This window comes from Epargyreus clarus, unplaced genomic scaffold (assembly GCF_041222505.1).
Source record: "Epargyreus clarus isolate Ecla_fem2 unplaced genomic scaffold, WU_Ecla_fem_2.2 ptg000008l, whole genome shotgun sequence".
In the NCBI taxonomy this organism is placed as follows: Eukaryota; Metazoa; Arthropoda; class Insecta; order Lepidoptera; family Hesperiidae; genus Epargyreus; species Epargyreus clarus.
The window spans coordinates 14,206,815-14,220,767 of NW_027332216.1; the positions used below are offsets into that span (position 1 = coordinate 14,206,815).

Consider the following 13,953-nt stretch of genomic DNA (forward strand, 5'->3'; position numbering starts at 1 on the left):
TTTGCGCCAGAAGCAAATCTTGATATTGGACAGGATATAGATTAAAGGTCGGCTGAGGGTCAAGGGGCAAACTTAATCCAATAAGTCGCACGTTGGATTGAAGTGTTCTGTAGAATTCTTCTGAAAATAAATGACCCTGAAATATCTAGGTACGTATGTCGTACATCCTTTATCTACGGTACGGTTTTGAAGACTTGCCCAAAAACCTTGAAATTGTATACAGAAAACCTAAACATTCTTGAGGTGGACTAAAAAGTGGACCTAAATCATATCACCCCAGTGGAGGCTGCTGATTTCGAGCTGCTGATTTTGAGCTGTTTCCAGAATGAAATTACAGAGTCTATAAAAAACTATACAAATGGTGGAAGCAGAAGTTTAAACTAATTAACTTTGAAGAAAGTAATTACTTCATTACATTTATTAACTTTTTAAGAATATACATCAGTCATAGATATAGCGTAGCGAAAAAATTCTAAGTCTATGCTATCAGTCATATTTGTGATCATTGCATTGGATTTTCACAGAATACTATTACTAGTATAACGTACAATTCAGTAATAATAAAATCAATGTTAAAGTTTACCCACGCAAGTTCGAAGTTGACAGTTAATTTAGACAATGATTCTTCGAACTATGTAGGCTAAAATTGGTTAAGTTTGATTATAATGACAGGAATAAAACTGAATTTTGTACAGATCTAACTTTTGTAACTTAGGAGCTAGTTGGCGGCAACAACATAGCCTGGATTGGTGGTAAGCCACCAGCAGCGGAACCAGCATGTGGCTTCGACAAGCGAAAATGTCCCTTACCCCACGACCCTGGCGTCATATCCGCTGCAGCAGCCGTGGCGTCGGCTGCAGTCCTGGCGGTCGCGCTGCTCGTCAAACACTACCGCTACGAGAGGAAACTGGCCTCAGTGCTCTGGAGGATAGAGGCCAAGGATCTGAAGTTCATCACCACCTGCGATGATATCGTGAGTTTGATTTATGTACTTTCTCAACATTAAGATATTTCATCCATAACAAAGGAAATAAATAAAATGATTATCGAAAAAAAAGACAAACCCGCTGAGTTTCTTACCCGATCTTCTCAGTTGAGTTCGCAATCCGATCCTGTAGTAATAAATGTAATTGTCAATTTGTAAGTGCCTCCTCCGTCCTTAACAAAATAAATATATTTTATTTCATTTCAAAGTAGATTCGTTACAAAGCAAAGCCAATTTAACAGTTTCATAAGATATTTCGTTTACAGAGAAGAAGCGGCGAAAGAACTCCGTATCAATACATCTTTTATAAAAGTTTTATTTACAGTATTAAGTTACGGTAATGGAACAATTGGAGCTGGAGGACAATTTCACAGTAAACATCATTATCATTTCATTTTTTATTCTTTCATTCAAGGATTCACATAAACTGTTTTCGTGAGTATTCGTTCATTCCAGTTCATATGACTACGGTTCAGACACGCTTTGATTTCTGGATTTGATATGTTTAGCAGTAACTATAATTGTATATCTTATAGGTAAACTCATTATGGTTATTATAGTTTAACCCTAAAGCACTACCGTCACACCTATTTCTACCTTATAACACCTATGAAACTCCACCGTGTTGTTTGTGGGAGTAGTAACTTAGTCCTTAGTAGCGTCGCACTGTGTTCGACAAGTACAAGTTTTATTTTGTTTTGGATTGATTACCGATACTCACAGACGGCAGTGACAACTTACTATCGAACGGACTGCACGTTTGTTTATTACCTTAGAGCTATAAAAATATCTGGGACTCGACTTCTTGTCCATAAGGTCAAACCGTACGACCTGAATTATATCTAAATAAAAATATGTCGTCCGGTACCATTCCCGACCCAAATGGAATTATTCATCGAGTTGATCCTGAGCTTTATACAGAAATAAATACGAGTAAAAATAAGTATTTTGCTGAAGTACAATACAATTGAGTTTTGTTATCTCGATACCTATATAATTATGTAAAGTACAAATAAAAATATATTGCGTAGCAACATATATTGTTTTCTGAATATTATGTTGTATAAATTATGAGAAATTCAATTAACGTAATTATCCTAACACACGTCACAGCCAGACAAATATTTTAATGAATGAATGATGAATTTAGATTTCCGTTTTGGGTTTAAGTGTTGTGTATTGGTCTTTGTGTACGTCACGACACAGGGAATCCTAGTGCGGGGCTTTAAGTGAAGAAAACGTCTATTTTTACTTGTTTCTAATAATAAAATCAATCCTAAGCAATATTTACGGAAGAAATTTCGAAATGTAATTATAACTAACTTTGGAACTTTGCTAGGAAAAAATTGGTTGAGATTGATTTATTATGGGCGTCTCTAGGATATGGCTTGAAATAATAACAAAGCTGGATGTGGGCAAGGCGTAAAATCTAAATTAATGTAGATTTGTAGATTATAAACAATTTCTTTAGGTTTATGAAATTGCTATTGATATCATTGAAATATTAATTACTACTTTTTGCCCGCGGCTTCGCCCGCGTTTAATAGAAATTAATATGACATACTAACATACATAAAACTGAAAATTCGTACCTTCACTGGAATGGCAGTGGCACCATCTAGCGAAAATTGGTCGTACCAACTCTGAAACCTTCGTTGGCTCATGGACAACAACTTTTCTAAAGATCATCACTTGATTAAATGCATAGTTTACGATTCAATCCTTACTAATATCGATTAAAATAATCGATTTTTTGGTCCAAAAGATCGATTCTCCGATTAATCGATCTTAAATCGCCGTTCCTACTTCCCGTGGGATTTCCGGCATAAAAACTATCCTATGTCCTTTCTCGGGTCTCATACTATCTTTGTACAAAATTTCATTAAAATCGGTTCAGTGGTTTAGGCGTGAAGAAGAGACAACCAGACAGACAGACAGACAGACAGAGTTACTTTATATTAATAAATACCAAAATCATAGCCCTTTTTTTGTTGCTCCGCCTAAGTCGGATAATATTTTTTTTTCTTTATAATCAAACCCATCCGAAAAAAGGTCTAAATCTTCTACTATAAAATTAACTGTTCGTACAAAAAGCTTATTATAATGTAAATCAGTACTTAAACGATAAATTCGAATGATATGACAACTCCAGCTCCAACATCAATAATTATATGTACCACTATGTAAAATTAATATTATTTACTTTTTAAAAGATGCAAATTTGCACACGTATGGAGTTTCTTGCGCCGATTCGCCATAGCGAAACACCTTCCAAAGCGGTGGTAGTTTGATGACTTTCAAAAAGTGTTGTATATGAATCTATTTTGTATAAATGAGATTTGAATTTGAATCAGGAGATGGACAGACGACGGGCTCACACAACCATAGCGTCCTACCGAGGCAACATTGTCGCTGTGAAGATTCTGAAGAAGAAGAACATTGATATCACGCGAGCTGTCAAGAAGGAGCTAAAACAGGTATTGTTTCAATTATTTGACAACTTATGTCCTTTAGTGAAAATAATCAATATTAGCCAATTTGTGCCTACCAAAGTTCGAAATTAACAACTTTTCGAATTTGATCGATTTTTTGAAATTTGACGATTTTCCTTTTTTTTATAATATTAGAGTAGCAGACGAGCGTTAGAGTAGCACTTACCATCAGTCCACCTGATGGTAAGTGGCTACTGCCGCCGATGGACATCTGTAATCAACCCCAGATAGGATATTCCTACCTGAGGTCGGCCACAGATGCGCCGCTACCCCTGAGGACTAAGCTGGAACGCCTCGGAAAAGTCTATCTCCCTTACCACACCCTTCAAAACTGAACACAGCAGCGCCTAACACTGCTGTTATTAGGCAGAAATAGGTGTGGCGGTGGTGCCGCCGGAGTCGAACCACAAAGGGTTCTACCACCTTCCTAAGTAATAAACATCACATTTGGAATTTTGGTGCGCATAAATTGGCTAAGGGTTATTAATTACTAACGGGCGTTAATTATCAACAGCTTATCTTGACCAAGTTTTGTGCACGGTTCTATTTTCTCATGTGAAAAGGATTAAAGTATCAATCACTTTATGTACCTTTGATTACTTGACCTGAGAGGATAATGGCCCTACAGCCCAAACGGTAGGACGGATTTTATCATATAAGGTGTAATTTGTTTCGCCATAATTGTGAGAGTACCTTATGATATGATTAGTATATGAAAGCAGTCGAGATTTTTATTTTCACAGTAATTCTGTTGTTTAACACAACAACAGTTTAAGTGTCTAAAAGGCACGCAGGGATCCTCGCGATATTTACTTTACTGGCAAATCAATTCATAATTAATTTCTGACAAGTACACAAGTGGGAGCTGTGAGAGCTGTCAGAGGGTTGTGCCGTAATTTGAAAGTTTTAGACAGCGTTACAACAATCAAAAACGGGAATGCTTCTACGCTTTATTTGCCATCGCATAATTAAAATACTTGTGTAACTCGTGTCCAACTCCCAGATAACTGCTAACTATTTGCATCTGAACCTAATTTAAAGTTCGAATTAAAGCATACATTACAGTACGGTAAATCAGGCACGTGTGAACTACATTACGTTGAAATTTAATGTTACATTACATTACATTGTACCGTTATTTGAATTTTAATATCTGAATCAGGTCACATCATAGTTTTCTCGTTATCCATGTTGCAACTTGAATTTGATGTATGAATTTAAATAATGATAATACATTTCATGAAATAGAAATTACCTGGATATACCAATATATGAATTAGGTCATGGCGTTTTGTTACCCATGAATCAACTTCAATTTGAGTTGTGAATTTAAATAATAATGTAATAAATACTTTACCGATAACCGGTGGGGTAGGAAGGTCCTCGAATGGATCCACGTCTCGGCAAGAGGAGTACAGGACGCCCCCCGACCAGGTGGACTGATGACCTGAAGCGGACGGCGGGTAACCGCTGGATGCAGACGACTCAAGACCGGTCGGAGTGGCGCAGACTAGGGGAGGCCTATGTCCAGCAGTGGACTTTAAAGGCTGGTAGATAGAAATACTTTACAAGAAATTGGAATTACATGTTATGTTAATGCGGTATTACATTTGAATTTTAATACCTTATTCAGGTCATATTTTATTTGGTATCCGTTTACCTCGAATTTGAATTTTAGATTTGAATAATGATCCGTGAATGCTTTTATCAGTATGTTTTATGTCCTCAGATATGGTAAGGGTTAAACGGTTTACCTGTTATGTCTGGGATATCTTGAATACTTTTGTAAGGTAAAATTGTCGTAACAGAAACGTGTTTTTATTGGTCTTACAATTTTATATAACAGTCAAATATATTGTGATTATAGTGAAACCTTTGAAGTGTTATTTTAAAACAAGTAAAATTGGATAATAGGAAGTAGGAAAAAGTCCTGTCACGCGGCTCAACGCGTTTACCATTGGCACGTGTGACTTGAATTAAAACACTGTTCTGTGTTACTAGTTATTTGTTGTAGAACTGGGTTGATACGTTATCGTAAAAATTACAGTTTTTTGCTATCCGCATTCGTTTCACGCGAGTAATCTGATTATAATCTACGAGTATGATAGGATGCAACTGGTACGCATGTATACCAGCTCTGCACACTGACACAAACCGGTGACAGGAAAAAGATCCTAAGGATCCACGTACTAGATTTCAACAACTAGATTTCCTTTCTGAGGGATGTTATAGGGATAAAGACAGGTACACACCCATACCTATAAAAGGCTTACAAATCATAATTTAGATATTCCACTGGGGATGAAACCCAACAACCTTAAGCGATATTACAGTAAGCCTGCATTACGTCGCGTTACAAGTTACTGCGTCCACCAGAATCCTTCCCGGCCCTAAATAAAAAGCCTAAAGCAATCAAATAGTCCTTGAATCTCCATGAAAGCTTTTATAGCCCGATAGTGCTATTAAGGTGCTTAACCGTCGAGTGGGCACAGATCTCGTGTTACAAAATTTGTTCAGCTTTGTATAAAGCCGCTATCATGACGTAACTCAGAATTTGGGAGACCTATCATTCCTACGGCCTCTTATATCTTTTGAAGTTAGGATAAAAAGTACTTCGCAACAGACCGCTATCAATATTGATGGGTTAGCGCAAAATAACACTCGATTATTAATATATATAAAGATTTTATTTCTCTTAATGGAAATACATTTCAACAACATCTAACAGTTTATAAAAGTAGTAATAAAACAGGTTAAAAATTGTGCAGTTTATACTCGTAAATTCTTATGTATGTATGTATTTTGGAAGGGAGGGAAGTGCATGCACGGTTTAATTTATATACCATCCTACATGTTGGTAGCGGACTATTGTGAATTAGAATTTAAGGCTGTTGTGGGGCTGTGAGTGTAGAAAACGTTCATTCTATTTAATACCCTAATAACATACGGATAGCAAATTACATTTTTTCTTTGGAATGCGGAAAAATTGTCGAAATACTTCAATTGGACGAGCAAGATCATCATTTTATGGCAAAGCTTTTTTGTAGGTAACAATACCAAAGGTTATCTTTTGTTATGGCTTAATTTTTTGTAATTTTTCAAATTTATATGTAGCCATAATATTTATAATGTAACATGGATTGTCCTTGATACATTGTAATAATTTGCGGTACGTGGTAGAATCAATATGGTTCGACAGGAAAGAATTCACCGCTATACCCAATTTTGTTGTGAAACAGTTCTAGGTTTCCGTGAACGGTGAAGATGATGACGAAATGTCGACGAAGAAGATAAAATCTAAAATTTTGCATGCTTATTTGAAGCTGACAAAAATTATTAACTTTTACTTTTATTTCCTACCAACCCAGTTGTACCACATTTAAAAGCAAATAAATGAATATGAATATGACGCCAGCTGACTTCATGTATGATGATGTCTGTGGTCGAAAGTAGAAACCCCGTTCCATACATCGTTCTTTTGATTGATCAAAGGCGGCATTGACCACTTACCATCTAGTGGACTGCTGACCTGTCTGCTACTTCGATTTTATATAACAATTGTAGTATAACCTGCGGACATTTAGACATATTGTTTAATTAATAGAAGGTTGGATAGAGTTTTATAAGAATTTACTATATGTAGGACTGATTATTTGGGATTGATCACTTATGCTCGTACGGCAGTAATCCCTAACGATCAAGTAAACAGATTGTTTGTTGCTTTAATAAAAATATGTGTTTTAAACTAGATGCGGGAACTTCGTCACGAGAACCTGACCCCATTCGTTGGGGTCTGCGACGACACCGGCATGGCTTGCATCGTGATGGCCTATTGCTCTCGAGGGTCATTGGCAACGGTCCTCGCTGACCGGGACCTCCACCTCGACGACATGTTCGTGGCGAGCCTGGTGGCGGACCTGCTGCGCGGCCTCACGTACCTCCACGACTCCGACCTCATCTCCCACGGGAACCTCACGTCTAGCAACTGCCTGGTCGACAGACGCTGGGTGCTGCAGATCACCGATTATGGGCTACATACGTTGAAAAGTAAGCGAGTTGTGTAATTTATTGTTTTCAACTTTTTTCACAGCGTTGGTGAGTTAAAAGTTAGAACCTTTTAACCTTTGACTTTTTATAACAGAAGTTTTAAACGTTTGTGTTTTGATATGTGAAATATGTGCCTCTGGCCCGATTTGGATGTTGTGCCCTCGGGCTTAAAAATGTTGACGACTTAATTTATTTTTCATATGTGGTCAGCAAAACAGGGCCCTCGTTGCGATGCTGGCACTCAGGGTAGCAAAGCGTTGACAACATTTTGAAAACTACTTAAATTGTTTAGGGAAATATATTGGTAACAGTGATCACTTATGATCAGATAAATGCATATTTGCTTTTATTTATTTAATATATTTTCTTTGATCAAAACATTTAAGTGCGAACTATGCTACTGTTAATCTGTTTAATAGATCAAGTTAGACGTACCTACTCGTAGTGTATTAAATCAAGATTAATGGCGTAAGTTTTCAACTAATTTAGATATCGCTTTCCGATAAGCGATAAACCGCAAATAAAACTATCTTTAATCATTCGCAAAACGATTTATTCATCAAATTCATTTGAACCCAATTTGTCTTTTTGTGGGGTGACATATGGCGAATTGGGGTGCCGACGGGGGAAGTAAGATGGGGTGAAATGAAGTAAGGTGGGATGATGTGTGTGGTGAGTTTTGAAGGTGGTAGAACCCTTTGTGGTTCGACTCCGGCGGCACCACCGCCACACCTATTTCTACCTAATAACAGCAGTGTTAGGCGTTGCTGTGTTCCGTTTTGAAGGGTGTGGTAAGGGAGACAGACTTTTCCGAGGCGTTCCAGCTTAGTCCTCAGGGGTAGCGGCGCATCTGTGGCCAACCTCAGGTAAGAATATCTAATCCTATCTGGGGTTGATTACGGATGTCCATGGGCGGCAGTAGCCACTTACCATCAGGTGGACTTCATGCTCGTCTGCTACTCTTATGTTATAAAAAAAAAGTGAGAGACGCCGAATGAGGTGACGGCTGACTTTCATATAAGGCACCCATCTTAGTTCTCAGGGATAGCAATGTATCTATGATCAGGTTCAGGTAGAGGCAGTTCCGTATGGAGCAGGTTTCAGATGTCTGTGGACTATAGTGATCACTTACTATAAGATGGCTTCAGGCTAGTTTTTTAGTTAAATTTCATATGACATACATATATAAACACAATGTTTTTAAATGAAGTATAAGAGGCGGAAGTATAGTATTGTAAAATGTCGAGAATGCCGAGATTTTTTCAATACTGTTTTGCGCATAACAACGTCAAGAAAATAGATCCACCAGAAAATCCTTGAGTTTTTTGCCAATAATTTCTGTTAATAATAATATTGTTTTAGATTTTACGACTGCCAAAATGTATTCGTTTGTAAGTCGTTAAGTTCGCTTTTAACCTAGATTGACAACTTAAAATTAATAAACATAGAGTAGACGCCAAAAATTGGTACTAAGTTTTGATACTCAGTCACTTCGTACCATTTGCCTCAAGAGGTTGTTTTTGTATGTGTTTATGTGAGGATGATGTATGTATGATGATATTGGAACCGTGATAGTGGTTAGACAGTCGACCTCTCAATCGGGCAGCCACGGTCCAAAGTTGTGCATATGATGAAATTAAAATTCATTTGTTCAAACAGCGAAGGTAAATATCGTGAGGAAATCTGGCCGCCGGAGAGTTCTTGGAAAACGTTCCCTTATGTGTATGAAGTCTCCTAATTCGCACTTGGTCAGCACGGTGGACTATGCTCTTCCAACGAGAGGAGTTCCGTGATAGGAATGGGACCCAAACAGCTCGATGGATTTTGTCTATAGATTTTTGGAGTACCGTACTTAGGTTATGTTGTATCTTACCCCAGAAGCCACTGTGACAATAATTTGCAACATGCGAAACTTTTGATGTGAAACATCTATAGCCGCACGTAAAAAAGATTTCTGGCGTGGCGACGATTACCTTTAACTACATAGACAAATGTTCTATAAGGGACAGAGCTATTAGAACAATGTGATAAAAAAAGACAACTAGTGTTTGACCTTGCGTTTCAAGTGTACGCAAACGTAAATATTGACCATGGAATATAGTGACCAATGATTACTTCAGTCAAAACGGGACATCGATTTTTTTATGTCAAATACTTTTTACTTGAAAAAATATAGTTAGAAATAATAAAAAACACGCTTTTATGATAAAATTAACTAAAAAGTAGAAAATAATTTTCAATCTAGGAATCATTTAAGGAAAAGTAAATAGTATAATTGTGCAAAAAATGTGGGGCGCTTTATGAAAACTGATAAATGGAGCACCCCATGTTTTTTTCACAATTATAATATTTACTGTTACTTAATTGACAATGGCAACGGTTCATTTCGGAGACAACGGCACGAAGCATCGAAAAAAGGGACTGTCCCGTTAAAAACGGGACGTATGGACGTATATTTCTCATTGATACTCATGCTTGTCAAAGACAATGAAATAATGGAACAGAAGGTAAAAAATGTCCAGAACTGTCGATAATAGTTTTAGTACATCGTTTACGTAGAAATGTTATAGTACAGTTTAACTAAATAAATTATTATTATATAAATATATAATTTGATGAAAGAATGTATCTATACAGATGTATCGACTGGTTTAAAATATACGATTTAAAAATTGTTTATATTTATTATCGTATATTAGTAAAGATTACTCACTCCTAACAAGAAAATGTACCCAGTTTTGAGAATTGAAATAGTTGCGTAAAAAAGTTTTGCCACGTCTCCGTGCTAAAATGTCCCTAAAATATTTGAAATAATTATTTATCTATTATGTAAATTACGCAGTATTAGTTATTTATTTATAAATTTTCTCTAAAAATGTTTTTATTTGTCAAGAATTTAAAAAAAACTTACTAATAAGCCGTTTGTGGCTTCATTCAATTTCAAGGCGGCGAAGTATCTTTACTAATTTATGTTTATTATTTTCAGTTTTATTTTACACACGACCATTAATTGCAAAGTTGTGTACATTTTATAAATGTACTAGCTGACCCAGCAAACATTGTGTTGCCATATAAATAAAAAAAATGTTAAGGGTGAACAACCCTTATCACTTAAGAGATATGAAAAATAGATAGATAGTAGCCAATTCTCAGACTTACTGAATATGCATATAAATTTTGATGAAAATCAGTAAGAGCGTTTCGCAGGAGTACAGTAACTAACATCGTGACATGCGAATTTTATATAATCTTACCGTGGTCTTTTTGAGGATTAATTTCTGGCTATACAAAGATTGTTTATTAAATTATGTTTAGGTTAATTTATTCAATTAAAGAAATTTTAAAATACCGTATACTATCCTATATAAATTTTATGGTAATATTTTTTATTATTTACCACAGATATCGAAGAAAATTTAGAGATTAGGATACAGAATTTCCCATATATCGATTTTATTTTATTAAAATAAACTATAAAAAGTTATATTTTGACTAAAACACACTAATATAAAAATTAAGCAGTGGGATCTTAAACTATAACATACACGTATGAACATCGTGAGCTTCAATAAAATGTCACTTCTGTTCTGTTGATCTATGGTCATAGATCAATGAAAATTTTTTCATTGATCTATGACAGTTCAATTCACCAATGAAAGTTTTTGTCAATGAATGCATGACCATGCATTTTGCGTCTTTATCACTTTCATTGACAAAAACATACTTTGTCTCTTTCTGGTTACTCATGTAATCATGGCGGATCGAACACGAAAAATAAACAAAATTTAATAATTTCTCTTCATTTACGTGTGATAGGTGATTCCATGAATCTTGTTTCTTTTTCGAGTATAATTTTTGCATTTATGCATTGCACAAGAAGGCATTTTGAGGCTTAAAATTCAAAATAATGACGTTTAACGTGTTCAGTGACATTCGTGTGTATTACTACGCCGCGCGAGAGCGACTGGAGTCGTTTTAACTCGTTTTACACCACTTGACGTATTTTGTATGTTTTAAGTATTGCCCGCTTATTTTTCTGATAATAAAATGTCTGACCGTGATAATTTAGAGAGTGAAAGTGATCAGCCTTCTGCAAAGAAAGCAAAATCACACTATGACACACCATCAAGTCATCAGTAAGTTAATTATTTTTTTATAATTAAAGTATGCATTTATCTGTGCATTAAGCACGCGTATATTTGGTGTGTTTTGAGCGCCAGCAAATGTAAAATCTACTATCTTGGTAGATTAAAATTCACATAAAAATCATTGCATACAATGTTTTTAAATTATTAATTAATTTTAATGTCATTCTTCTCAGAGAATAAATTTATTAAGACTGACAGAATTGTATTTCAAAATCAGCTGATGGCGTGCAGCGCACGAAAGTTTTTTCTTATTTGTTATAAATATGAACATTAAAAAATTAATATGTTTTTTTCTGCATATTACCTACTTTTACAAAATAATGTAGATGTTTCACATCTGCCAGGCGTCCCGTGACGGCTCACATTTTTTTAAATAGTGTATGTGTTTTACATACATACATAAACAGTAGGTTATGGTCATCACGATTTTATATATTTTTGCTTAATCTATTATCCTTACTAATACCATAATTACCTTCTTAATAAGATAGGACGTACATAACTAAGAAGTAGGTATGTACTTAGAGGATTTCTGGGGAATATACCTTAACGAGGTTAGATAGGAGTTGTAATGTATAAATATAATGACTTATAGAGTTTGTTGATACCAAAATTTATCTAAATATATATAACTCAAAGGTGACTGACAGACATAGTGATCTATCAACGCACAGCCCAAACCACAGGACGGATCGGGCTGAAATTTGGCATGAAGGTAGATGTTATGACGTAGGCATCCGCTAAGAAAGGATTTTGATCAATTCTACCCCCAAGGGGATAAAATAGGAGATGAAAATATTACTTCGTAACGCGAGCGAAGCCACGGGCAAAAGCTCGTTCTTTCTATAATTGAAGAACGAAAATCGGATTAAACAAAGTATTTGGTTAACGCCATACAAATATATTAATTATGTTGTTGATTTTGATGTGGGCTTCTATTTCAATTAAGTAATCGGTGTAATTTGTAAAGCTTAATCAAGCTAATTAATTTAACATCGTTGCCTATTATCTCGAATTACGCTTATTAACTAATTAGCATATAGAACCTCTTATGCTATTTGCGTTCAACGTGTACCTATATATACTACTGAGTAAATAATGTACTTAAGTGTTAATGAGGATTACATACTTCAATAACTTTTCTATGTATTTGTGTGTGTGTGTGTGTGTGTAAGTTTCTTAATTACACTATAGACGTATTCTCAACATCTTGCATATATACAAGCACCGAACTAAAACTGTCGGAGCACGACCACTCTCTGTGATCACCTTGGCGGAAGATGCCCTTTGCTAAATGTGTTTCAATGTCAATATTAGATGTCAATAGTCTAAATTTACATATTTTGTCTAAACGCATTTAAGGCGATCACTTTATTTCTCAGGAATTGCTACATGATCTACTTCAAATCAAGAACGCTTCTTCTATGTGAAGTTGGTTGAAAATATTCATGGACGGCAGTTACATGTTCTTTTACTATAAAAACCTTTAGAAAAATTGAAACAAAATGTAGGCGCTCAAGTCTGCGCGTTTACCGCTAAAAAAACGCCATTCGTCATAGCGCCACGGTTCCAAGGTATCCCGCTCACCATTGGTAAAAGTGTGGGGATCCTGGGAGTTGACATATCGTGTGACGTGCAATACCGGGGTCATTTGGACGTTAAGGCCAAGTTGGCATCAAGAAAACTGGGCGTCTTGAACAGAGCGAAGCGGTACTTCAGCGCGGGGCAACTCCTTCTGCTTTATAAGGCGCAAGTGAGACCCCACATGGAGTACTGCTCGCATCTCTGGGCAGGGGCGCCCCAACACCAACTTAACCCACTTGACTCCGTGCTGAAACGCGCGGTCCGAATCGTCAACGACCCAGTGATCTCCGATCGGTTAGAACCTTTGAGTTTGCGGAGGGATATAGGTTCCCTCTGTGTGTTCTACCGCCTTTACAATGGTGGGTGTTCCGAGGAACTATTTGACCTGGTGCCTACGTCACCATTCCTCCATCGCACCACTCGCCGAAGGATGAAGTTCCATCCACATCAACTGGACTCGTGGCGGTCCTCCACGGTTCGGTTTGCACGGACGTTCTTGCCGCGGACGTGTAAGATGTGGAATGAGCTTCCTCTCGAGGTATTCCCGGAGCGCTATAACATGGGGCTCTTCAAAAAAGGTGCAAAAAGAGCTCTCATACAAAGCCGGCGATGCATTGGCGACTCCTCTGGTGTTGCAAATGTCCATAGGTGACGTTGACTACTTTCCATCAGGTAGCACGTCTGCTTAATCGTTAGG

The 13,953-nt window shown here is 36.5% G+C and overlaps 1 protein-coding gene across 1 annotated transcript in view; it reads left to right on the forward strand.

Moving 5' to 3' along the window:
* The window catches only part of LOC140744543 (guanylate cyclase 32E-like), a 90,585-nt gene that overhangs the window by 54,522 nt on the left and 22,110 nt on the right, over positions 1-13,953 (forward strand). Inside the window, exons 11-13 of the mRNA XM_073076173.1 lie at positions 716-973; positions 3,340-3,462; positions 7,227-7,524. Of these exons, the coding sequence (XP_072932274.1) occupies positions 716-973; positions 3,340-3,462; positions 7,227-7,524 (679 nt within the window). The remainder of the gene's footprint in view (positions 1-715; positions 974-3,339; positions 3,463-7,226; positions 7,525-13,953) is intronic.